General features: G+C 43.1%; 1 protein-coding gene across 1 annotated transcript; it reads right to left on the bottom strand.

Annotated features, from left to right (window-relative positions):
* Positions 1–424: 424 nt before the first annotated feature.
* On the bottom strand, positions 425–25,383 carry DNAJC3 (DnaJ heat shock protein family (Hsp40) member C3). The gene is made up of 12 exons (XM_084288847.1): positions 25,232–25,383; positions 20,692–20,802; positions 18,066–18,190; positions 17,154–17,228; positions 10,547–10,699; positions 9,274–9,455; positions 7,434–7,553; positions 6,077–6,182; positions 5,864–5,984; positions 2,105–2,237; positions 1,149–1,297; positions 425–662 (listed from the first exon to the last, which is right to left on the bottom strand). The coding sequence occupies exons 1-12, from the start codon at positions 25,311–25,313 to the stop codon at positions 505–507; spliced, it is 1,515 nt and encodes a 504-aa protein (XP_084144973.1). The 5' UTR covers positions 25,314–25,383; the 3' UTR covers positions 425–504.
* Positions 25,384–27,647: the final 2,264 nt, after the last annotated feature.

Here is a 27,647-nt window from a genome sequence, read left to right as displayed (position 1 = left end):
ACAACAGGTGGTCGCTGGGGTTTCCTTTGAACAACACTGAGAAAGGGATCGTCCTAACCATGTGTTAACGTAGAGACTACCGCAACTACCCGCTCCACGTTTATTAGGCCCGGATTCAGAGCAATATTTACATGCATTTTTACCTTTAAGCATATAATCGAGTCCTAAAGATGCGTTTAAGTGTTGCCCTGAATAGCCTCTTACTGTTTTCTCCACCCAAAGGAATGAACAAACGTCTCCTGCGCATCCACAACAAACACAGGGGCTGTAACAAAACCCTTTTGCTCAACCTCCCCCCCACCAGCATAAGCTCGTCAAGCTCGCCACAAAGCAAACCCTTTGAGCACTAAAAGAGAGAAGGAGCTTTCTTCTAGTGCCGTAAGACTCTGGGATAAGGACAACGTTAGAAATTAAGATTTTGGGGTCTGGTACTGAGAGAGTTTTTATTTTCTTTGAACGAATTAAGTAAAAAACAGCAGCAGCCACCCGAAAACAGTCCTGGCTCTAACTGAAGTGAAATTTGAATGTAAATGGTCCTCCTCCCGAGCCGAAGGGGTTGAATCCTTGCCACGTGTTCCAGTTCCTGTGGAAAGGGTTGCCCCCACCCTGCTGACTCTCCGCGTCCAGTGGGTCCTCTCCTGCGTCAAATTTCCGCCTCATTTCTGAAAGAAGGAAAACAACAAGGTGGAACGGTGGCACTGCAGGCAGGACAGCAACGCAAAGTGACTTTGAAGACCAAAAAAGTGGTTCGGAACCACCCCTAAAACAGAGAACTGCTGTTATCACATATATTGGCAGCATTTGTAGGAACCTGACTAATTCCTTCCGAGTCTCTCAAAGCTCTCCAGAACACTGGCAGAGGAGAAAAGCCTCCAGCCCTGTGAGAGCCCTGTACTAAGGCCTTCAAATAAATCATTTAGTTTAACACAAGGCAAGCCAGTACCCGGCTGTCCAACAGAACACGCTGGAATTTCAAAAGGGCCAGGACAGTCACACTTGGAGCAGCTGAGTCCCACCATTTCTCAAAATGGTTAAGGGGAGAGCAGAAAAAGGGAACCTGGTATGTTTGTTGTGTCTTACACTTGCTGCATTTTTAAGGTCCCAAAAAAGGTCATAAAGTAAAGGAACTTCATAAAAACAAGCCTTACCCGGGTCAGTAAGAACTTCCTTAGCAGCTGCTATATCAATGAATTTTTTCTCTGCTTTCTTCTTTTCTTCCTCGCTCTGGAAGTTGTCAGGGTGCCACTGGGACGCCAGCTTTCTGTACGCCTTTATGATCTCCTGCTTTCTGGCGTTTCTGAATGGATAAAGTTATAGGTCACTTATAAGCCTTCTAATTGTGCATGTGCCACATTCCTCAATCTACTTGCTTATTTTAAACACTGGAAAAGAATTCAGGGCATCAAGAGAATTACAAGATCCTATTTAACCTTCTTAAGGTGATGTTGGACATCCATACAAATACAGAGGAAGGAGGCTGTAGCTTTAAAGACTCCTCTTTGCTTTGCTATCCATTTACTCTCTTTGGAAAGGTGCTACTACAGCAGTACAGTTCCCAGTCTGAAGGATTTACAGTAAGGTGAGACAAAAAGCACAGAGCAGGGATTGAATTAGTTCTCAGTTAGGAAGATGACCGATACTGGTTCAGAACTGAACATTTGTTTGGTTCTCTTTACAAAGAGAAGCTGTCAGTTTTTCTAGGCAAAAGCATTTCAGATACCTCTTTCATTCAGTCCTTTCAAACTCTCCTGATCCATCATCATATCTGCCACAATTTTATGTTTCTTGCTTTAAGTAATTCTTCCCAGTCCTCATTTCTTCCCCTGGTCATTCACCTCACTTTCAATCATCTATACTAAAGATTTCCTGCCAAGGCATTTCCTTCCTTCCCTCCCAACGGTAGTTTCTACCTATTCTTTCTAAACGAATTTTAAACAAATGCTACTTAAAAGCTGAACACTGCTCACCTAGTGCAGTAGAAAAGTGAAGGTAGTAAGACATGAACAAAAAATAAGCAGCAGAACAAATCCAAGTGATCGACTTGCTAACATGTGATAGTTTATAGCCAACATCCACGTCATCGTCTCAGATATTAATGCCTCACCTTTTTACTCCTAAGATTTTATAGTAATCTCTCTTCTGTGATTGCTTCAACATCCGCTGGGCTCGTTCGAGCCCCTCCCGAATCTGCTGGTCATTTTCACTGTTGGCTTGAGCAGTTTCGTAGTCTTTAATAGCTTTGTGAAAGAAGAAAATGGAAAAAGCATGACATAACTCCTCACAAACTTCAACAAGAACTCAAACGCTCTGCAAAACTGAAGTTTTGCTGTTACCACTTATAAACAGAGGAACTTGAACTTGCCAAATGTGCTTTTTGCAAATTAGAAAACGCTCGGGCAGAGGAGGTTCTCGTTCACATATAAATGAGGTACTTTTCTTTCTTTAGATTCACTGCATTTTTTGGAAAGGGAGGAGAAGAGAGGTTGTTAGCAGCCAGCCAGAATGCTCTTCGAGACGCTAGAGTCCTAGGGATGAACATAACGAGCAGCCAGACTGGGACAGAAGAGGAATGGAGAAGTTTCAGTGTGCAGTAACTGAAGAGCCAGCTGCACAGCGTTAGTCCCATACATTGCCGTGCAGTTGACATTGTACACAAGCTTTACATTAAGGTTCCTTCTCCCAGCACGTGCACTCAACCCGACAGAAAGCAGAAAGTCTCTTTAACAACAAGGACGCCAGATTTCACATTACCAAGTAAATGCATGTATGCAACACCACAATTATGACACTTAGTGAAAGACAAATACTCTCTTTCGATGCCTCAATATCAATATATCCCACAGACAGCTTCATTTTAAGCTTTGGGTGTTCTGTCGTTGTGTCCCCCCACTACCCTAAAGGCATGCTTTCATCCCTGGCAAATGCAACTCTTGAAATAAAAGCAGGAGAGCAAGGGAGGTGCTGTGCTGCACTCGTGAATGTTGAGGAGCTCTCATTTCTAGACCTTTTTTGATGTACACCACATTATTACTGGAAGTAGTACCCAAATGCTTAAGACACCAATTTTAGGTATTCTTTGATACCAAGATTTATCAAGGGAGGCAACTGTTGAAGCCCTTAATGAGCCTCCTCTTCTTTCACTGTCGTAATCCTCCAAGTCTCATCTGCAGATCCAAGTCTCCCAGGTTTCTCGAGTTAGACAAAGCACTCGCAGCAGATTATTTCCAAGCAGATGCTATTTCTCAGCAGGTGTTACATTTGTTTTCCACTGTTTCTGAGCAAGACAGCAGGAAGTGCTAATGAATCCGTGCTATTCAGACATCTGATTCCACCGCAATCTTGTTTTGGTTATTGAAGAAAAAAAATATATATATAATCCAAGCAGCACTTCCAGTGCCCCAACAATTTCACGTACTGTTACAAGCAAAACTAAATTTCTGTTCATTTTCACATCACCGGATGCTGTTACTTGCTGCTGGAACAAAACATCCTGCTTCTGGGTGAGACTTTTAACAATTACACTAATGCACGTGCCTAATAGATACTGCTGGAACTGATAGAAACGAAAGTGGAGCAATTTCGTTATGCTGTTTTATCATCCCAAGACTTTTTCTCTCTCCACAGCACACCCCACAGCTGGCAACGATGCCGCTTAAGGGGCAAATATTTCAGAGCTGAGCTCTGTCCACACGTGAGGGGTGGGACCAGGCGCTTTTGGAGCAGGGTGACAGCTTCCTGATGACAAAAATATCGTTAGGAGAGCAGGAGACTTGCTACTGATTCCAGGTATGCTGAGTGAGGTATTTAATCAGCTGCTCTCAGCCACGGTTTCTAAAAGCACTGATGCCTCCCGAGCTTACACAAGAATTGTCCTTTCTTCTGACTGGCCTGCTGCTTCAGAGCGACTCTGTCAGAGCAGTAACTGAAGCTGTAACGCTCACAGGAACAGGGCCTGCCTCCTGCACCATAGCAGGGTGGGGAGATGAAACATGTCCTGAGCAATTCTGCAGCAGCAAATGCTTCTCCTTCCTCTCTGAAAGAACTTGTGCTGGATACTCGATAGACTAACAGACTCCTGTACTTACAGGGAGGTGCCAGGAAGGGATTCATTACACATCTGTCTTCACAGACGAGCCCTGGATCCCGTGTGATTATGAAGTAATTAAAGGCATTTAATGGGAATCAGGGCTCAGCTATACATCCTCAAGTGCATCTTGAGCATTTGACAATGATCTCCTTCAAAGTTTTCAATGATAAGCACTTGGAGATTTCCTGTCCTTAAACAGGACGTAGGTGCCTCCCGCTTGGGGTTTCATTCAGGGGAGAATCAATTTCCCACTTTAAATATGAGGCTGGGATTTTAATTACTCGACTGCTCCCTACAGCAGGGAGAAGTCAGCCCTCACTTCACAGCAGCTGAAGCTGAAGGGTGGGGGAAGCTTTGTATAAAGGTCCTTAGGATGTTCTCAGAAACGCTGCTGTCTTCCACCCTTTCTTACAAGGAAGGGGATTTGCCAGCCTCAGCAGCGAAGGCCCAGGACTAGGTCACTTCTGGAGCACAAAGCCCACAAGGCTGCTAAAAAGGGCTGCCTGAAGCCATTCCAGTCCTCCTTACACCTTGGTTTCAAGCGTTTGAGTCAAGAAGAGCAAGAAAAAATAAAATAGATCTCACTTGTGACGTTTACTTCAAGAGGTGAGCAGTATCATCTGATTCATTTCCTCAACAGACAAAAAAATCCAAGCATGCCATTGTGAGAGCTGCTGTCTCTGTGTTTAAACTGAGTGGGTTTTGGTTCAGTCGTGAAGCTGAAGCCCCAGTACCAGAACACAGAAAACACAGAAAAGGGAAGTTGTTCTAGGAGCATTAAAATTAATGGAGCTGGTTTTCCAGCGGATTTAAAGCCTGCGAGTCCCCTCCTTTATCGCACTTCACTGAAGCAGCCCAAGGCTTCCTAAACTGCCGCGTGAGTGAGCACAGGAACAGACAGATTGCTCAAGTCTCTTTCTTAAGCCTGGTTCCTCGTGGAAATGAGATTCGCTAAATTAAATTTTGAAGATTTTTATAGTGCACAAGCACTTCGTACTCTAAGGAAGCTACAAAACAACATAGTGGTGTACTCAGAGAGACCGATTACTCAGTCCCTGTTTTCCAAGGCTGCATATGCACCGAGCACCAGCCCCGTGGTTCTCGGTCTTCTGGGAGAGGAGGAATGGCCAGCGGGTCCAGCACAACCCCAAAAACATCCCTGGCTGGAAGATGTGGGGTGATGGCACACGGGTGTGTTCTGGGGAGGCAGCACTTGAAGATTCATCCCTTTTGTCACTTCCCTGCTCTACAGCTCTACAGCACAAGAAATGCAGTGTCAAGAACAGAATCAGTTTACTGCTCTTGGCAGCGTTACAGAGACCCAGGGAGGTGCAACAGTGGCCTCCCCTCCTCTACTCTGAGCACACACTATGGTACAGGACAGCCTTGCTTCATTCTGTCATCTAAGGACATTAAAAGGAAGCTCCTAAAATGGGCTTACATGACCTAACCATAATTACCTTTTGTCCATAAATGCTGCTCTGGCACTACTGTTTATATAAAATGTGTTTAAGCCTGAATAAGCTGAACGCTCTCATAAAGGATCCTGAACACAGCCCACTGTTGTAAAGAACACTCTAGCTAAAACAAGTGCACACCACTTATACTAATCAAGACAAAATTAACAGCAGATATTTTTGTAAATGTGCTACTACCAGTGCTGATTAGGGATAACAGCGTAGTGTGGAATCAAAAGTGCATGTTAAAAATTTCTGAAACACTAACTGCATTTTAAGCGCCCACCAAAAGGCAGGAACAAGATGCATACAACCCTACCTTCTTCGTACAGGTCTTCCAGCAAATAAGCTTCTGCTCTGTCTTTCAGGGCGTTCACGTTGGTTGGTTCCAGTTGCAGAACTTCTGTACAAACTTTTATGGCTTCTGTAGCCTGCTGATTCTAAAGAGGAGACAGTAAAATCAAGTTCATGGGTGGAGCTCTTTGTTTTGCTTTTACAGAAATTTGGAGAGGCAAGTGGAAGCAAGAATTACCTTGGACAAACAGTGACAGATCCTTTCTTTGGCACGAGTAGCATAAATTGGGACATCTCGCTCAGTTTTCATAACAGAGTCATATTTGTTGATAGCATCTTCATACCTGTTTTAATTACAGAGCACACTATTACGAAATGTAATAACTACTTAGGGCTGCTGCAATTTATTTGCAGATGTTGAAATCTTAAAATCCAGATTTTCCCATCCTCCAAACAACGTACCTTGGCTGTAAAGGTCTCAAAGGCATGATGGGAGGCAACACTATGAAAAGCTTTTCAACCACTTTAAGAATTATATTCCCGCTCCCTCTCCTGTGCTTCAAAACAGAAGAGCAGGCACTGCGCCTAGCAGGCTTTTGCAGAACACCATGACTGCATTCCCAGAGAGCATACCAACAGAAGTGTCTAGATTTGCTTCCTGCCCAATGTCCCATTCAGCACTTCCAAAAAAAAAAAAAAAGCTTCTCTAGTTTTGACATTCGAGATGGACTAAGTCTGTCCTGGCATGAGCACCATACTAATTGCCTTTTGTGGTGCCAAAAAAAAATCTTATGCCAGTTTGAACCAGGAAGCTGTTTTCTTCCTATACTATTTTCAGCAAGCCACGTAGCAAAATGTATTTTTGCTGTGAAGGTTCAAAGACACTCAAGTTCTACAGTTAGTAAGAAATAGACTTGAACGCTCACCTAGGTATGCAAGTGTGTGATTGAACTCAGGGGCTGCTACAAGCTAGAAGAAATTCAAGCTCTCGGAAGAGTCCCTGAAAATGTGCTGATACTGAATTAAAGAGAAAACTGAAGTGAGAAGAGCCCGAATGGACTGCTGACTTAAGAAAACAGCCTTCAGTTGTGCTGATTCACTTTCTCCTGATGCACTTCCTTTTAAAGAGCCACCCTGACAGTGTTTAATCACTTGCTAGGGCTTCTTACAGTTGGATGTTGCACACTTGGGAAGGTGTAAAACTGAAATGAAGCAAGAAGTAACAGAATAGAGAAGCATTACACAAGGTACATAAAAAGACCTAGCAGCCAGATCCACTTCAGCTTTCAAGGCACCCAGGAGCGCTTGGTGTCTTCAGTCTGAAGATTACATCCTCCAATACTTGAGAGTTAACAAATATTATCCCTACCTTGGTCTTAATACCTGCTCCATAAAGTATGCAAAAAGAAGACAGTGGTATCAAGAAGGATTCAGAATTGACTACGAGTCAATATTTATTTTAATTGTAATTTGAGAGCTGTGCTCAGTTATCCACTTCAACTGACAGATGCAAAAAGCATTACTTAATCAGCTCCTCAGTCAATAATTAGTTGGTGCCTTGGTAGTGATTTGAACGTACGACAATGAACACTTACCTGCCTTCTCTGATGAATTCTTCTGCTGACTCAATCTGCTTGTTGAGTTTCTTTACTTGTTTATAGAGAGAGAAACATTGCTTATGGTCTTGGTCAAGTTTCAGGCACTCCCGGACTTCACTTTTCACGGGGAGAAAGAAATAAGAGAAAACACCACACGTCATGGAATCTCATCTAGAGACATAACGCAGCATCTATAATCTGTCCAAAGCAACAGTTGACTTCTTTACACAATCTCTCCCTTTATTTAAAAATTAAAGTGAGTGAAAAAATGTCTTCCTAAAGATACAGGGATATTTGTTTGTTTGTTTTTCATTATTTTTTATTGCTAAATATGCTAAAATTGAAAAGCATTACGTTAGTATCTGAGTGAAACTGTAAAAGAAAAACACACTCTGGAAATTTCATTGCATTCAGCAGTTAGACAATTGTAGTTTTCCTTTAGCTTAGGTATATTAAAAAATATATGTAAGGTGTAAGCATAATTTATGCTGCCTGGAACAGACAAAACTCAGGTAAGGCCCAAAGCTCCACTTGACAGAGTTATCTGCCAAACCTGAGCCAGACTTCTCACTGTGAGGACCATTTAATGAGACTCTGATTAAGACCCATACCTTTTAAACTAGGAAAAGGTCTTAAACAAGCAAAAACCTCCAGAATCCAGTCACAAATGAATAAAATTGATGTATAACTAATACATACACATAACTATACGTTAAAAAGGAGTCAGCACAGCACAACCATAGTGTTATTTTCGGAACACGATCAAAAAAACTTGTTTTGTTCCTAAGCACAGACAAAACCATTTATTTGAAAATCATTAAGCTTGTTATGGGAAGAGAAAAAAAAATGGAAGACAAGATTAATCACCCAGCAAATCTAAGAGCTACAGCACTAGCACATCTTCTGACTCAAAAAAACAGTGTGAGGAAAGAATAAAGAACCTTATTCTTTCATTCTGGTGCTATTCTGTTCCTCAGACAACTCTCGAGTGCACTTCTTGAAATCACTAGGCTAAGTGATGGTCAGCTACCGGAAGTCACCATGAAAATAAGCTGTGAGCTCCACAGAGCTCATATTCTGAAAGAGGGATGTCTAAGGCAAACACTTCAGCTATTTGGTGTTCACCATGTTGAACGTACAGAAATAATTGTTTGCCAGATGTAAAACCTATTTGTGTTACTGTATTCACACATGACATTTCCATCCTTTGTCAAATGCTGCCAAGAACAGAAACAAACGGGGGCTGAAAACAGACCATGTCTTTTTCAGCCTCATGTCTTACTGAAAGGATTCTGGTCCAGAATGGTGTTGGAAGGAGTCTGAAGATGCAACAAATGCATCTGAGGTCACAGAAACCACTTGTATGTGGAAATTAATTATATCATTTGTCCATCTGAGCACAAGGAATATGAAGTTAGCAGTTTGGACTGGGCAACCCCAGGGCTCAACTCAAACATTTTTTTGTTTTCACTGTGAACTTAACTTGAAAGTAGGTTCAAAGTTTAAAAATACAAGTCTCCAAGTTTAGAGAAGCACTTTCTTCCAGGACAGAGAAATATAACAACAGCAGCAAATGTAAGCAACTTCTTTTTTCTACACTGTAGCATCTAAACAAGAATAAAAATTGCTCAGGCAGCATTGATGGCTGCTCTGCCAAGAATAAACACGATGTCTTCACAGTTCTTAGCTTCTGGAAAGGAGTTTCCCTTATCAGGTCCAGCCCAGAGTTGCTACTTCATCCAAAAACAAAAAGACAGCAGATATTTCATGGTTTATCATGCCCTACATCAGCACATTTTGTCTCAATTCTTATAATTACAGTAAACAGTGAAATTACCTGAGTGATAACTCATGGTCCCCAAGCTGATAATATATCCTGCTTATTTTATAGAAGGCTTCAGTGTTATCGTTCTTTAATTTGGCAGCGGCTTTCAAGTCACTAATGGCTTTGCTTGGCTCCCCTTCCTTTATATAACACTCAGCTCGAAGTTCCCGCAGCTCTGCATCCCAAACACAAACCTTGAGAAATCAAAATTAAAGCTTGACTTTGGTCCATAACACCTCACTTCTGTCCCTCCCCAACACAAAACACAAACCCCATTAAGTTTCATTTTGCCAACTGCAGTAGCATAAGGTTCGAGCTGCATGCAGGGCGCACGAAATTAGCATCTCTGCTTCCTGCTGGATGCTGCGATGCACCTGCCCAAACGGAAAACAAAGGCCTGAAGAATTTGTAAGTGATTCAGTGAGCTCATGCAGTAAGATGAATTAAATCTCCTGGCACTGCTTAAACAGAGACAGTCTGCTAAGCCTCCAGGGAAGGGTACCAGAACCATAAATTATTGTATCTTCCCAAAAGAACAGGAGTAAATGAACAGCAAGGACCGAGCTGTCAGCTGTCCTCCAGGAAGAAGCATGTGAGTAAGTTTCAGCAAAGCAAGATTTGACCTCAATATCTGGATTTTGAAGATTTATACAGAGGTAGCAGTGTCACAGTATGGCAAGAATAATTACTCAAAAGGAATTGCCTATCATAATTCATTTTATAGAATTTCTTCTGGGTCTTATCCTTTGTTTTTAAACCATGGTTTTAGAGAACATAGCTCTACACATTTTTTACTTGGTGATGTTCTTAATAATTTGTTACTTCGTTTTCTCAAGACAAGAAGGTACCTGCTTCACAGTGATGATCCACCCTTTATGTAACTTCATATTTAGCAGGCACAAAGTGCCTACATATTAGCAAAGAAAAAAATCTAGATGCAAACCACCTATCCCTCCTGTATTTGGGTTGGAGAACAACTCCCCCCTCCCCCTCAGGAATACTGAGCTGTGGAAAAAGCAGAAGATGATCCGAAAGTTGCCCCACAGCAAAAGCTTGGTTGAAGACTTATCTTTAACCATAACAATGATTTATTTTATTATTTGTTTTGTTGCAGCTAGTGCTCACTCAGCACTCTGCGCTCTCCAGCCTCAGCATGGATTCGTGGTGCTCAGCAAAACCACGCCAATTACACCGTGTGTTTGCACATTAGCAAAGAAGTTATTGAACCAAAATACATCGGACAGGAGCTCTTCCCTTTCCCTGCATCGTTTTACTTCACACTTACTGCCAAGATTTCATCAAGAAGAGAGATCGCAGCTTCATAATCCTCTTGCTGGTAGGCAGATAATGCTTGGGAATGCAGGCGCTGTAGCTCATCAGATTTTGTCAGCTGAGTCTGAGCTTCTTTTTCCTCATTATTGCTGGGATTGGATTTGAGCTGCAAACATTAACAAGAAGAAAGGCTGAACTGCCTGTTCCAGAATCTCTTTTTGGTAATCATACCACGGAGAACTGACTAAAGCTGCAAATAAAGTAAAATGAGTTTTATAATTCCAGAAGTGTTTCCAACTCTGAATTCCGGAGACATTTTCAGCTTTCATACGAGATGTCAGAAGTTCGAGAGCTCCTAATTCCTCCCCTCACCCTGCTTGATCACTCACCGTTGGACGCATCGTACGCAGCAATTCCTCTCCTGGACCAGGATTTTTATTTTAATCAAAACTTGCACTACCTTGTATTTTATACACAGACCGTCGATTAAAATTACCAAGCCCTCAAAGTCATCCAATACTTTTTCTCTCCTCCTTTACCCTTGAAGTTACCCTTTCCCTTCTTCTAATCAGCGAGCTCTTCAAACGCTCACACTTTGTGCTTAAGTCTCTAACGTAATTCAGCATCAGCCCTCAGAACTCCTTTAACAAAATTTCCCAATTCTCATATCTAAGCATATAAAAGAGAAAAGCCTTAACGCAACATGAAAAGCACGACCAGGTCCCACACCTCTGTCTTCGATTCTTCATTTGAAGTCTTCCTGACCCTTTATGAAGTTGTTTCATTTTACTGGCAGAAATCAAGTTGTACTTAGACCCGAAAATTCTCCTTTATCCCCCTCCACACTCTATCCCAGCACGAGAGAGGGATGCGATCAAAGAGTTTTGTTCTTGGTAAGTTGACTCTTACTATATGTTTCAAGAAGCTTTTCTTCTGGTTAGCACAGAAATTCTGCCTACAAACCCTTGCTGTTTTGCATCCTCATTCTCCCTCAAATCTGGAGCCCTGCATCTGCAATTTAAGAAGTTCCAAGAACACAAACCTCTCCCAGGTCCTGACCTCTTTAGTTCCAGCTGACTGGCTTCACTTTCTCCCTTGATTTCTCAGCATCATCTTCTTTCAAAAATTAAGAGCTTTTTCTACAGATGAGCTTTTCCCATTTCAACTTATCTCATAGTAACCGCACTCCTTAGACACACAATGTTTCTTGTAATTTATTTGGAGCACAGCAGTGGAATATGAGAAGCAATTTTACAATCACGCAGACAAATCAGATTGTAATAAAGACCATTTGAGTGAAACATCTGAGATAATTTTAGACAGTACAAACTGGCATGTCAAAGCAAAGGGAAACCTCTCAAGCTATCATTCAAAATTAAGCTGTTAAGTTTTTGTGTTCCATGTATCATGAAAATAGTAAATAATTAAGAGTTTGAGTGTAGAGTGTATTATTATCATGTTTTAATCAGTAATGTTATTTACAGGTTAAAAAAAGGCCTCTTCATTAAGCTCCAAGAAAAAAAGCTGGAAATGTAATGCAGTTGTTTGACACTGTCATTTTGCTTTACTTGAAGTTTTTCCTGTCCTTTTGCCCAGTGATCAGAAGCCTTTTACACCGCTACTGATAACAAATCACTTTTCAATTACTCCTCTGCACCCTTCATCACCCTGCACCAACTCGAAGCTCTGCTCTGCACAGGGCAGCTGGATGAGCACACTGCTAGCGGTGAAGATGCTCCAGAACGCAGCCACTGCTCTCCAGCAGAGCATCCTTGGCAGTCCTGGAGGTTTACTGCATTCAGATGGCAATGCTAGATGGGTTGCAGTTCCAGTTGCAGCAACAAGCATCAGCCATCTGTTACAGCAGCTTTTGCTCACTACTGAAAAAAAATCAACTTGCAACTAATTCCTTTAGAGAAAGGGAGAAGCCAGCATATGGGAATAGCTTTGTTGTTGTCAGTAAGCAAGACTTAAAAAGCATTTGCATGTGTGCCTCTCTCTCTCTTCTTCACTGTCCGCAAGGAGGCTGGCTTCCACTGAACTTCACCTCAAGGACTCGACTCAAAACTTCCACATTACCTTCCTGCGCTCAGGGCAATAGGGAAAAACCTATCAGGAATTCAGTTCCTCAACCCCAACATTTTCCTTGTTTTTCCGTGCTTCTGACTATAACAACAACAACAGCAAATTGAGTAGGCTTGTGAAAAGCTTTTTTGGGGGGAGGCCGGGACCTCTTTTGTTTGTTTTATCAAAGATCAAGGCATCCATGCACTGCAGAAGAGACAGGAAAGTTCTGTGCTGGCAGAGCAACATATGAGGTAACAGCTATGATGTTAGATGGAAAAAGGCAGTAAGTGTTTAAATACCTTTTACTCAGGAAGCTGCAGATGATCGTGTTACCACAGAGCAACGTATGTGGAAACAATCCACTGCTAATGTAATCTGGTTAAGAGAAATTCAAAACACCCAACGCAAGTTTGCTGAGTGACTTTGATCAGGTTAACTTGTGCCAGGAGATTGTCTCCTTCACCTCCACCCAAAATGCTGGCCAACCAGCCACGGAAAAGTATTGTTCTATATATTTTGCAACAACCACAGGCTTCACTAGATTGGAAAAAAAAGGATCTGCAAAAATGCAGCGCTCAGTCACTTAGTTTTGGCTGACATCTAGTGGAACTGCAAGTGGAAACTTCAGTTTCCAGGTTTTAAGTGCCTGTGCAATTCTGTCTCCCTCAGAAGCACATTGAGGGCACCTCAGTTTGGAGTATTTATTACAACAAAATGCAACTGTGAACATTTCAAATCCCACTTTTTTTCCTGACTGTAATATATTTAACAACTTTTTCCCTTTCACACTTTCCAACAGGCTAGGCAGAAGTGGCAGTTTTTCTGTCCTAAAAATCCTTGCAGTTTTTGCATCTCCTACACAGTAACTCGGATGCTTGTCATTCTCTAGGACATCAGCAGGGCCACAAACGATATTACAAGGCACATCCAAAGGGCAGCCAAAGCTTCAATCACTTTTGTATCCTTTTCAGAAGGCCTTCATAAACCAAAGGATAGCATTATCCCCTTATTTTCACTGAAAACCACATGCTTAAAGATAAATATTGCAGGGTTTTCATGGACTGAGGCCTTAGATTTGAGTGTTGATGTGCCACGAACCCACCCTGCTTACTGCTATTGCTTGGAAACTGCTCACCAGAACAGAAGGAACTTGACATTAATGCGTATGACCAGCTAACCAAAATTGGAGTGGAGAAATTAATGGTATTAAACACCGTGATCAGTAACTTTGTTTTCAATTTTTTCACCCAAGGACTTCTGCTTTATCCCTGTTTCATCCTGGGCACTCTGACAAGAGCTAGACAGATAGAAGGGAGATATCCAAAGAGAAGAACCGCTCTGCTCAGCAACCAGGTAACTTTAAAGAGGTTTAGGGTCCTCAGGAAACTTCCCCACATACTCTAAAACTGCATAGAAATAATTTAAAGGCTTTTTTTTTTTTTCTTTCCACAAGTACACATTAAAGTATAGGTTTACTATTTTACTGGCAGAAAGTTTTCAGTGATTCTTTTAAGATGTACAGAGAACTGTTGCTGCTACAGGCTGGGAAGTTTACCTGTCAGCCTACTCCGTTCCTGAGATTTTTCTTCCTCCCTCCATCTTACTATCCAGATATTTCTTTCAAGGAGCACAACTCCAAGCAAGAATGGAGGGATGACAGGAAGAAAACAGGCATTTCAGCACTTCGACTGGGATTTGACAAACTTCTGAAATACGCTGTGAGAACACAGCATTTGCAGGCAGCTCGTTACAGCTTGCAGCTTCTGGTAGGCAGGGAAAGCAACACTGACTGTTAATGCAAACATCATACAGGGAAATGCAAACTGCCTTCCTCCTACAAGCCTGTCTTTGAGCAGTTCATCTAAAACCACTCTTAGTTTCTACACCTTGATCTGGTTTCTCCAGCTCAGAAGTAGAGAGCATTTTAAAAATCTGATCCCCTGCCTTAAAATCAACAGCTGACCAAGCAAGAACAAATCCCCATCAGTGAAAACACGAGATAACATCTATTGTCATCCAAGGGAACACAATCTACTTCAAAGAAGGCTTTCTTCTGGTGAAGCCAGCCTATCTCATCCAGAAAACTGTTTCCTCAGGAAAAAAATAACACCTAAGGTAAAAACCTAGCAAATTAACCTCCCTCTGGATCATTTTTATAAGTGTATAGATGACCTCAACCGTCTACATTAATGCTCTGCAAATCTGCACCATAAAGAAAGCAGGTGTTTTTCTCCACATTAAGACTTCCCTTGCAGTGAAGAAGAGGGATAAATGGTGAGAAGGTGCTGTATTTCAACATCTTTACATGATATTTAACTTCTGCTTGCAGAAATGCATGATCAGACCAGGACACAGCTACTGTGACTGCTTGCAGACTTCAAGAATGTGTACAACAAATGTCAGATAGCCAAAGTTGCACCGTAAATTAAATCCGGGTTTGGACACCTTCATTTGCTGCTCTGCTGTGTGCTTACCCTGACTGACAGCAGCCTGGTTGGTAGCTACCCAGCCAACAGATTAAAATGCTGGACGGCTATCAGGTCCTCATCTACATTCACAGCCAAGGAGCAGAATTTGAGATTATATACTCAGCTCACAGGTAAAACATGCAATTTTAGGTATTCAAGACCAAAACTGAGTCCTTGCCTAAAAGCTACTGAGACCCCACTAGCACTTCTTTGGGTCTGCCCTAGAAGTAGGAAGACTTTTCATTTCAGCCTACAACTTACTCCTTTGAGGTTCTTGACAGCTGATTTATGATATGAGTCAGTTTCTTAGTGACTACTGTTTACCTTTCCTGTGTTGCTTTTGGTAGCTAAGATACAGAGTTTAAAACGTTCAAGTCTTAAAATAATTTAGAAGCCACTTCATTTCTAACAGCCTTCCTCGTCTTCTCCCATCCTCTCATGTGTACATAAAAATTTATCCACCCTATGAATAAATTAATCTATTACGAAGGATTGCTTTAGTATCTTCGTACCTTGCTCGAATACACTGTAACTACTTGCTGCAATCACTAAGGAAGTGCATAAGCAATGTTGTTCACAGAACCAAGGGAAGTGGCACTAAAATTTATGACCAATATGGTATCTAAGTTAACCACTGAGAAGAAACTCTCAGTTTCTTCTGTCCTACTCCAGATTTCAAGCTCAACTGAAGACTGAAACAGTTGGGCTGAACAAAGGCAGCAATCTTTTTATTTTTTTCAGAATTTCAGCTGGTTTAGAAAAAAAAAGCCAAGTTATTTAACAGTTGAATGGAGAGGCATTTCCGTATGCAGTATTGAGCAATACTCAGGGAGCCAGTAACTGTGGAGAGACGCGGACACAAGCTCAGAACCAACGCTGCCATCCCATAGCTACTACTGCAGCAGCTGTCCTGTTAACCAGAGCTGCACGACGTTCTCCCACAGAGCAAGAAGCAGGGCAGCACTGCAGCCAGGCATGCAGCTGCAGACCGCAGGCTCACCCCGAGAAACTTCCTGAGGAAGCAGCAGCAAGAGGCCAGGATAAACCCCTGCTGTTTTGCTGCAAACACAGCACTGCCTGCTGCATCTGTAACTGCAGCAGTCACTCCTCTGGTTTTGTCTCACGTACTCACGAGTAACATTTCCTTTAAGCATCTCTAAGCTGCAACACAGAGCTGCTTTCTCCAGCACACACGACAAAGAAAGCCGACACGACAGCACCAGTTACACTTGCAAATTCTATTTGTTTTGGTATAAAGGACAGGCAAGCTGTTCAAACTAGCAAATATTGAAGAGAAAACAAATACAAGAATTAATCTTATTTATCCTCCTGCTCATAGAAAATTTGTGAAACCAAGGAAAATGAGTTCCACGTGTTATCTGAGGATGAAGTGGATTTTGTTCTAGGGTTTATTTTCGCAGCATGAGACTGAAATAACTGAAATAAAAAACGACCCACGTGAGTTTTAGGTGAGTAATAGCCAACTATAGCTGCGTGGTAACTCAAAGCACTTTTTGATAACAGAGAGAAAGTATTTTCAACACTTTCACAAAGGCTGGAGAATTCCTTCACAGATAAAGAGATGCAGATGTATGCCACTGGATTAAGTGATTTTAGCATCACAGTGACTACACTAAGAGGCCAGGATCTCTCTGCAATCAGTGGAAAGAGAGCCTGATCCATGTGGCCTGCAGTCATTTCCCATTGTCACCTGAAAATGGTGATGGAAATCAGTGTTCAACTATGTACTGAGTCCCACGCCACCTTTCTGAACCAAGACTGCTCTCTAGTACAGGCGTCATCAGGGAGAGATCACAGAGTGTTAGGCACACACACAAACAAAACTTTAGAGTGCTGTGCTACTTCACGCAATGCCTTCTTATTTCAACCTCACTTCTGCAGCCCAACTTTATCATTTGTTCATACAAAGCAGCCTCACTACAACACCTTTAAAGGACAGGGAAGATATGAACTTTGGTATCCACACGCATTCTCTACAGCATCAGAGCTGAGACGAGACCTGGGCTCAGAAGCCAACTTAAAACCAGAAACCATTCTTCAATTCAGGTAAGTTGGAGAACTTACCACGTTTTTAAAGTCATCCTCTGCTTCATCAAACTTCCCTTGCTTGAGCAGTAATTGTCCTCGCTGTAATCTTGCCTGAAATTAAAGACGAGACAGTTTCTTTCAGTTTACACATGGGTCTTCAGGAAATTATGAAAGTGAACCTGTTTCCTTTAGCAGAAAAAAAAACATTTCTTTTTACTACAAGCTAACAAGCTGAATAAGAAATACCACCACCTGCTCTTTGTCTTCTTAACATTCTTAAGACGGCTTTGACAGTAAAAAATGACTTCACACCATAATTGAAGACCAAAGTATAGACTTTTTTTTATATAAAAAAACTGTAGTCCTAAACATAATTGAAAAGAACACATTTGAGAAGTTGCACAAAACGAAGTGAATGTTTACCTTACTCCATTGTCCTGATTATATGTGGTCACAGATTTAAAAAAAAACATTAGAAATAAATGATTTTTAAAATTCTAATATTGGGTTCTCTCATTAAACTTTTAGAGCAATAGAAGCTATGTAAGATGACAAACGAGTGATTTGTAAGATTTTGATCGAAAAATCTTACAAATTTGTGAAGAAGAGAAGCCTCAGCTCAGCTGCTGGTCAGGAGGGCAGAAGAAGCATCTGCTCTCTCACGGCCTTGGTGAGAGGGGAACAACCACGACAGAGAAGAAAACCACTTGGTACAAGCCCATGAGGAACGTGCTCTGAATAAAACCATTAGCTACCAGAGGAACTATCCAGACTGTGCTCAGAGTACTTGCAAATTCTAGCACATACCCCTCTGCTATTATTTTATCCTATTTAAAGTTTAATGTGATAACGTATTTCCTATTTCTGTTTAGCAAAACCTGAAAACCAGCCTCCTTTGAAGTATTTTTTGTATCCACTCAAACAGTTTCCAACCCCAGCAATACTTACGGATGTGAAGTCCTGCTTTAATTCCACCACTTTACTTAAGTCACGAATTGCTGCTTTAGATTTCCCCATGGCTAAGTACACTGTGGCTCTTCTGTAATAAGCAATGTAGTTATCAGAGTCTCCCTCTGCAAGCGAATGAACAGGAATCAGAACTATCTCCGAGCAACTGAACCTCTGGGTACAGCTCAACTTTAATGACTAAAAATATATTACCTGAGTTTTAAGCCACTGGAAAAGACAAATTTGCATTTATCAATAAAACATTTGTTCCGAGTAATTTGTAATGCGGTTTAATTATTTAACAATGGAGATTACAGAAGCACAGTACATTGCTAATAATTAAGACTTTGGAAGAAGAAATATGTACATCTTTTTAGCCTTGTGCAGGAAAAAAGCAGTCCCTGCGTACTTACCCTTTATCTCAAACTGCAGGCCCGCATTTGAGAGCACGTTAATTCATTATTCTCCTTCCCAGCCCCTGTCCATCACCCAGAATGCAAACAAATAATCCCCAAACGAGCAATATGTTAGTCCAACGTCATTACAGATGCATAAACCCTTCCTATCATCCATTTAGACAGCAGCAACTTCTTTCTAATATTGAAGCGGGCACCAACACCCCCTCCTAAGGGGGGACAAAACCAGGTGCTACACCAAAACCTGTAGCCTAACTTCAAGGCCACCACATTTCATGGTGTCTGCTGCTCACGCTTTCATGATCCTCCAATTTTAACACCCTAAGCCTACCGCGTATACGGATACCCCTACACGAGGCAAACATAAGCTTCTGAAAACAGGTTTTCTCCTTCATATTCTCCTCAGTTACTCCTGAGGTTCTTAGGAAAAGGTAATTTAGAGCTCCCACACAACCATACACAGTGTAAGACAGACTATTTACTGTCCAATTAATTATATGTACGAAAATCCAGGATTTGTAGACAAGAACACCCACATCTGAGGAACAACACAAGGACGTCTCTTCCATGCCTCATCAGAGGCTGAAGTTCAACTTGAAAATAAATGAAACAACAAAGTATTGCCCAAAATCTTAAGGCAGGTCAGCAGCTTCATAGCTGGCCACCCCCAACACCAAAGTGCTAGGTTAAATCTCTCTGGAAAAAAAGTATCTGCACTCTTTTTCCACAATCTCTTGGCTGTGGAAACATTGACGTCTAGCACTGGGTTATGATATTATTGAAAATCAACCTCCATGCTGTATGCACCTTGTACACAAGGATTATGGACATCAAGTAAATTCAAGTATTACTACCTTTAAGAGAAGGAAACAACCTAGTATTAAGTCTTACTGCACATAACTGAATGCATAGAGTACCACAAATCAGAAGATGAAGTTCAGGAATATTATTTCTAAACAGAGGAAGAAAGAAGATAGGAAACAGCTAACCCAGAAGGCATCTTTCAGCATCAGATAATCATCCTGACTGCCAGAAGTAATAGCAAGCAACATCAGTCAGCATTTACCCAGAGAGGTAAACCTCACAGAGGTGCCACCAAGTAGACAGAACTGAGGAGTTAAAAATAAAACAGAGAAGAATCTTTATTTATTTCACGGGATCTTTATACCCAACCAATAATAAAGGAATAAGCCACGCTGCTAACGTTAGCTCTGCTCAGATCCCACGGGAGCACTTGTGCAGCAACACGAGAGGCAAAAGGACGAAGAGACCATCCCCACAGGAGGAGGTTCTTCCAGGGCACAGCAAGAGAAGGAGAAAACACTAATAGCCCGGAACCAGCCGTATTTCAATTACATTTTATTTTTAGGCCAGGGCATAAATAGAAGTGTCTCAGCAGTGCAACTCATTACTGCATAACAACTCAGTGTTACTACTCTCACGGGGAAAATACTGCACTTGCATACACACACACACGTTATAACAAAAAAAAAAAAAAGAACAACAAAAACGTGTAATTGAAGAACTGCAGTGTTAATGGATGCTGCTCTTCACTGCTGCAGTCTACCTCTGTGTTTCAGTTCAGGGACTTGAACCACCAACCTTCCTTTAACATTCACACAAGCAGCATTTAACTTCTCAGGCTGGTGCAAATGCAGAACTCCAAAATAGGAACTCGCTTGCTGAGTGTAAGAGTGGGAGACAGTGAATGTACCCTTTGCTATCCTTTCAATGTATCCAACTTACAGCATCATTTCCATTGCGGTATTGCCCACTGCAAGACTGAAAAAAGAAAGTGAGACTATTTTTACTTTTTTAAGGTGTTGAAGAAGAACGAGGGGATAAACCCAGCCTTTCAGAGCCAAAGATAAATTCTGATCTCGACGGGATTAGGTACAGGGAGCACCTCATCAAACGGTGCTGCAGCCACATGTACCTGCTGCCATGTAACTAGCTCGCAGAACAGCAGTGACAGCACGTTCACGTACCGTGCAGTCCATTTAACAGCTTCTTTTACTAAAACCAAAGCATAAATATTCTACGGCAGCTCTCCTGGCTCCTGCTGAAGTCCAAGCAGCTGCATGAAGGTGCCCCAACTTTGGTGACTCACGGACTTGCAAGAAAGGCTAAGTAATGAAGCAAATGCTAGCATAAATACATAAATAAGGCAGAAACATTTATTGCAGGTGTCACTTTCTTCAATTACATACCTATAGCCGCATGGAAGTGAGACAAAGCATCTGCTAGCTGTCCAGCAGCCAGTAACTTCTTTCCCATTTCAAGTTGCTTTTCTACGTCAGCATTTATTCCACATTCAGCTCCTTGAAGGAAAACAAGAGTGATGTTCTGAATGGGCAGCTTATTATAACAAATAAATACAATAATAGTACAACATATAAACATTGGTACTGATACAGAAGCAGGGGTGATGTTTTTCCATATGACAACAACCTGCAGCCTAAGGAACTTTCAGCATGCCCTCCCCTGCCCAAAAGGATGTCAGAGTGAAACTCTCACCCTACTGATACTTGAGGACTCTGCTAAGAGCTCTTGGCCACTTCAGGCACTGGTTATCTACCACATTTGTCTCTCATCTTTATCATTTCCAAGGCAAAATGTTTCCAGAGAGCAAGTTTTGATATAAACAACTATAATTCTCTTTCCATTTAAGAAGTAATATGAAATTTGTATTTGAGTGGTGTGTTTCAGAAGGGATGGGTTTTAGCTCAAAACTGACGAACTGCTGCTGGTCAACCTCCAGGGAAAGAAGACTGCCAAGACTGCTGATTTTAAGTCCTTGCTGTACACATATGAAGTCAGCAATGGTGGTTTTTTTTATTTGTACTGCTTCCAGCCTTCTTTAAATCACAAGAATTTCACTATGACTTGCCAATTTGTGACTTAAAACATGCACATGATAAACAGCTTTCTGACAGCATCCATTACGCACAAATTTAAGCAAGGTCAATACGTTAAAACCTTAAATACACTACCCTCAGAAAACAATGAGCTACAAATACGAGGAAGCAATTTCTTTTACTCAGGTTTTGTACTGAAATCATCAGAAATGAACTTGAGAGGGATTCTTCATCAGGGAGTATAGCTATAAGACAAGGAATAATGTTTTTGAGCATAGAAGGCAGGTTTAGATCAGATATAAGGAAGAAATTCTTCACTGTGAGGGTGGTGAGGCCCTGGCACAGGCTGCCCAGAGAAGCTGTGGGTGCCCCATCCCTGGAGGTGCTCAAGGCCAGGCTGGATGGGGCTGTGGGCAGCCTGGGCTGGGGGGAGGTGTCCCTGCCCATGGCAGGGGGTGGGACTACGATCCTATAAATTCAATACAAAAACTCAGTAGCACTTTAAAGTTGATTCTTAGCCTGAATGAAAATGTTACGCTACCCAGGCACATTAAAGGAAAGCATACCAAAACTTCTCACACTGAAAGGTGATAAAACAACAAAGCAGTATTTGTAATGAAGGAACAGTAACTCCTGATCACCAAGTCATCAACGTTTTAGGAGTTTTTAGCATCCAAGACCTTGTTATTTTCCCTTTCCACTCCTCAGTACAGTTCATAACTTTCAATTCCATGTTGTAAGAAAATCATTGAGCTGTCTATGCTAAAAATGACAAAAATGTCCTCTGTATCCACCGGAAAAAGCTCTATCTTTTGGAAAAAAAAAATATTGGTGATAAATCAAGCAATTGGATCCAAAGGCTTCAATTCAATGGTTTGCATTATATCTGTCACACAAATTTCCTTTTTTAAATTAATGGAAATAATTATAAAATAACCCCCAAATTTTGTTGTTTAACTAGAGGGAATTAAAACAATAATATTATTTCTCATACAGTCCATTTGGGGAACTTATTAAAAATGCATTTTAAAACCCATACTGGGTGTGCACAACACTGAATAAATATAAATAGCTTCACTGACAATATCACAGAAGTATTTCTTGACAAGTTTCTCACATGCAGTATTTGGTAGCTTGCACGTGAATTTCTGTTTTACAGGAAAAAAATGGACACTTGCCTTTTTTCCTAGCTTAAAGTTTTGATCACTGAGTCATCCAATGTCCTTTAAGAGGCCAAAACAAACAGTAAGGCACAAACAAAAAAACACACGCCCTTGGAAAAAGGCCAATTCCCCCTGGCTTTGGGAGCGTGGTAGAAACAAATCAGACGTCAACCACAAGCAGGCTGAAATATTTAACGGGAAATAACAAAATTTACCCCCAAAAATGAGACAACAGAAGACCCATGAGCTTCATGCCCCCTGCCTTTCCCCACTTAGGAATACCTGAAGTCTCTGAAAAGTTGTGAGATGTGGGGTTGGATGCTGTAAGGGGGCTGTAGGTTACTCTGAGGCACTTTCTGCTCACCAAAACACAGCATTCAAGTTTCACAGCGTCTCCAGTTCCTCGCGGAGCATCCACGTTTCACATTCAGTCACATCAGCACTGCTCTAAGAATAGCTTCCACTACAGGACGTGCCTACAGCGCCCAGCACCCTGCTCGTGCGTTATGCTCGTAAGGCACAGCAGCCACACAACACATCAGGCAGGAGAGAGGTTTTTCCTTGAAAATATTGAAGACAGCACCAGCAAATAAAGGAAACGAGTGAAGTGACTGTTAAGGGTTACTGAGCAGGAAAAACTTGACCCTACCTCTTTCTGAACACCACAAATCAGTGAGGGATCTCCAGGAACAGCCAGTGTCACCGTGAGCTACCGAGGAGTGCACAGACCTGATGGCCGGGCTGCTCGCTCACAAACACAGCACTTAACTTTTTGGCAGCAGACAGCAGCTCCAAAGCAACCACCCCACGGCAGACAGCCAAGGGCTGCCAGCACAGACACAGGAGTTCTGCACAACATTTTTGGGTACCTACTCCCTGACCCAAGAGCAGAGAGTCCACAGACCTGCTCCGGAGAGCAACCAGGTGCTCCTGCTTTCCTGCTCTGGGTGCTGACACCCTACAGGAAGACAAACAGGTGTAGCCAGCCTGTCCTTCCAGTTAAATACACGCACTACAAATAACTGAGAGCTTCCCGGTAGGGTTTCTGGCCCTCCAACTCCAGAACTGCTTCACAGTTTTACACTTATCTATACCTTCCTTTTTTTCCCTGAAGAATTTTCAACTTTTTTTAATTTCATGCCCAAGCCGGGTCACGGGACTGTGAAAATAAGACAGTGCACCAGAAACACAATTTTCACTGTCACGTTCTTCCAAGCAGAAACATGCACGCCACTAAAGTTAATCAAAAAGGGAGCTGAACTTTTATTTTTAAACAGAGTTCGGTGGTTGTTTTGTCACGTGAAGGGGCAGTCCTGCTTTTGGGATGGTTCTGATTAGTATGGCCCTTCTGTAAGCATGTCAGCACGTTTTGCAGCGATAAGAATGAGCAAAGGAAGAAGTGGACATGCAATCACAGTTTCAGGGCTGATCGAAAAAAGCTCACAAGCGGCCTCAGGGCACAGCAAAACCATCCCCTCCCCATATCCAGTTAACATATGTCCAATTTCCATCCACGCAGTTTTACTCCCTCAGTTTGCAAGCAAAGTTCATAAATAAAACAAAGCTTAGCAAACCAAAAAGCCAAGAGAAAGCTCGTTTCTTCCTCACAGAACTTGTGGAAAGATGAAAAAACCTTCCCAAACTCAGGGCAGAAACATGGGATAGGGGCGAGGAGGTTACTGGGCTGACAGTAATGAATTGAGCACCATATACTTAAAACTCATTTCTTCTTGTTCTCCTTATTACCTTTTCCTCAGAGTGGAGAAGGGAAAGAGGAACAATATTTCCCTATCCTCCCCAGTTGCCTCTTTTTGCCTGTTTGTGTGGGTGAGCAGCCACGAAGGGGAAGTGTTCCCAAGAGGCAGCCTGTGCCAGACGGGAGCTCTTTGGCAGGAGTCAGGGAGTTCAAGGGGAAAGGGTTCAGGAAACAGGACAGGAAGGGATGAACTGCAACTTCCCACGACACCACGTATCCCAAAACATTTCTGACTGAACACGTTTACTGGCCTGATATAACTAACATCCACAGATATTGACTGTAAGGTACGAAGGTCATGCAGGCTGTCACTGATCCACGAACCAGATGGCACAAGGCAGACTTTTACAATCAAGACAGCGAGATGCAAATGGAAACACGAATATTAATGCCTCTGTGGTATTTTGGGGAAAAAACATTTTTGAAGTAGCACGAAATCCCTAAACCCCTTCAGTACATTTTCTGGAAAATGAACTCAGGAATTAAAAGATTAGTAAAATATAAGTAAATTCAGTAAGTGACGGGTGATGGTTCTGGGCCTTAACTTAGTACTTCACCCCAAAACATCTCTATTAAGTTGATGTTAGGAAAACACACCCCCAATTAGCGACGTGACTTTAGTAATTCCACAGAGGCATTGACCAGGCTGGCACCGCCACACGCAGAGCCCTCAGCCTGCCACAGCTGCTGCTTCTCCCCTGACCGTGCCAGAGCAGACAGCCAAAGAGCCAACTCGGCCCCACAGGGCCACACCGGGGTGCTGCCACACTGTGACCGCGCTGCCACCCGATGCCGTGAGGCGGGCGCTCTCTGAACGCACCACTCGGCCCCAGCGGTTGCATAACCGGGCCTGGCAGCTCCCGGGGCGCACAGCCGGCGCCGGGAGGCGCAGCCAAACCGCCCTGAAGCCCTCAGACAGCGCCGGAGAAGGCCCGGAGGGCCGTTAATGTCCCGGGGAATGACGGAGGCTCACCGTGGTGCCGCAGGTCGAGGAGCACGATGAGGAAGGGCAGCGCGGGGCCCAGCCGCCCGGCGGAGGCGGCGGCGCACACCATGGCCGCCCCACGCCCGCCGCGACACTGCCGGCCGAGCCCCGGCCGCGCGGCTCCTGCTGCGGCGGGGAGGGTCGTGGGCGCCGCTGATTGGCCCGCCGCGGGGCAGCGCCGCCGCCGATTGGCCCGCGAGGCGGAAGCGGCGCCGGGGTGGCGTGGGGAGGTGAGGCCGGTGCTGGCGGCGCGCGTGCGCGCTGGAGGTTGGGCGGCTGGGCGGCCGGCGGCCGCACGCCCCCCTGCTGCCCTAACGGCGGCGGCGCATGCGCGGTGAGGCGGCGCGACGCCGCTGCGGGCGGAGGGTTCCCTGACCTGAAATGGCCGCCGCCAGGAGTTCAATAAAGTGTTTCAGTTCCCCAGCGCCTCTCCTTGCCGCCCCCTCACCGCTCCTTCATGGGGCGGGGGCTTCGTGCCCGTACCCAGCCATAAACAGGGAGGCAGCGCCTCTCCTCTTGAATTCTAGAGTTCAACCTACCCATTCTGCCATCCCTGTGTCACAATCTTACATTATCTTATTTTTCACTGACGTGGAGCACAGCCAAAACCACCAGCTTTTGCCCAAACCGCCAGGCATGCCGAAATTATTCAGGGGATTCACCAAACTGCCCCCAAACTGGTGATGTGACCTACCAGAGCACAGCATTCTCACACTAAAAGTTCATACGTGACCTGTAAACTTGTCGTGGTCTTAGCAGAGATAAGAGTTTATTTTTTTCATAGAGGCTTGTGTGATGCTGTGTTCTGGATTTTTGATTAAAATAGCAGTGATAGCACATATTTTTGGTTGTTGCAGAGCAGTGCTTGGGTGGAGCCAGCTTCTCACACTGCCCTGCCAGCAAGGAGGCTGCGGGTGCACCAGGGCAGCCAGGACAGCTGGCCAGAGGGATGTCCCACACCGTGCGGTGCCATGCTCAGCAGTAAAAGTTAGGGTAAAGAAGGAGGAAGGCAGAGACATTCAGAGCGATGGCCTTTGTCTTGCCAAGAAACTTGATCAGCACTGCCTTCATGGAAGTGGCTGAGCACCTGCCCGCCGATGGGAGGCAGCAAATGGACTCATTTGGCTCTGCTTGTGCACGTGACTTTTGCTTTACCTGTTAAAATGTCTTTTTCTCAACCCATGAGTTCTCACACTTTTACCTTTCCAATTGTCTCATCCTCTTGAGAAGGGTGAGTGGGCGACTCTGTGGTGCTGAGCTTCCTGCTGGGGCTAAACCACAACAGCCACACACTGAAAGCAAAGCCTTTGTAAGACAGGTTGCCATCTAACCAGCATGTGTTTGGAGACATCTTTAAATATTTTTTTTAATAACTAAAATACATACATTCTTATTTACCACAGAAAAGCTAATAGTGTATGTGCCTAGACATTTGTTGTTTTAAGTTATCCTGTGTGTGTTGTTGAATAAACACTTCATATTAGGGACATATTATATAATGTTATATGCCATCAATGTTAAAAAAAATAATCGTGTTCCCATTAGAAGTCTGCCAAGGAAGTAACAACATTGAAGTTCAGAGTCTGATTCAGCAATCACAGAAATTTCTTTTTCTTTCTGCAGGTACGTTCACATTACCCTTTTCACCCTGCGTGATAAAATTCGCAAGAAGGAAGATCTGATCTTGGAAGATCAGAATGAAAAATGAAAAGTCAGTTAGCCCTCTTCAACATTTCGTTCAGAAGATGATGCTTCAAAAGCGTCACCTTGAAATTTGACCTGCAGAAAGTATTCAGAAATAAGAACTCGCAGTAATAGAAGTGATAGATGTGAAATGAATGCTTGTGTGTCAGGTATGCCCTACTTCTGTACAGCATGGTAGGTACACCCCGCTCCTTACTGGGCATACGACTTGTTCAGACTTATAAGCCTCTGTAGGCGTCAATGTAATCACTCCTTGAACCAGCTCATTAACAATGGAGCCTCAGGAAGAGCTCACTTCAGGAAACAACCCGATAAGGCATCTGAGCTTGACTATGAGTCAATCAGGACTACAATATGACTACGAGTCCATCATGACTACAGTATGACTATGATAAATATCTAATAAATATGAAAGGAAAAGCCATCACGGCATCATTGCTATCCAGAGAACGCTGTGAAGTCTGATACTGTCTCACTCTTCTGTTGAGGGTTGAGAGGGAGGATTGCACAACCGGATTCCTAAACAGATTGGCAGAAGACCTGAATCCTGGAAAATTACTGACCAAAAGCCTTATAATCCTATAAATAGGGATCCCAAACAAGAACTCTTTGAGCACTCCAGGGACCACAGCAGGCTGCACTCGATCTCCCCCTGAACTGGGACACTTCTCAGGGTACCCCTGAGGGGATGTGCATCTCA

Source organism: Netta rufina (genome assembly GCF_964035555.1).
Source record: "Netta rufina genome assembly, chromosome: 1".
Taxonomy (NCBI): Eukaryota; Metazoa; Chordata; class Aves; order Anseriformes; family Anatidae; genus Netta; species Netta rufina.
This window is presented reverse-complemented; position numbering and strand designations above follow the sequence as displayed.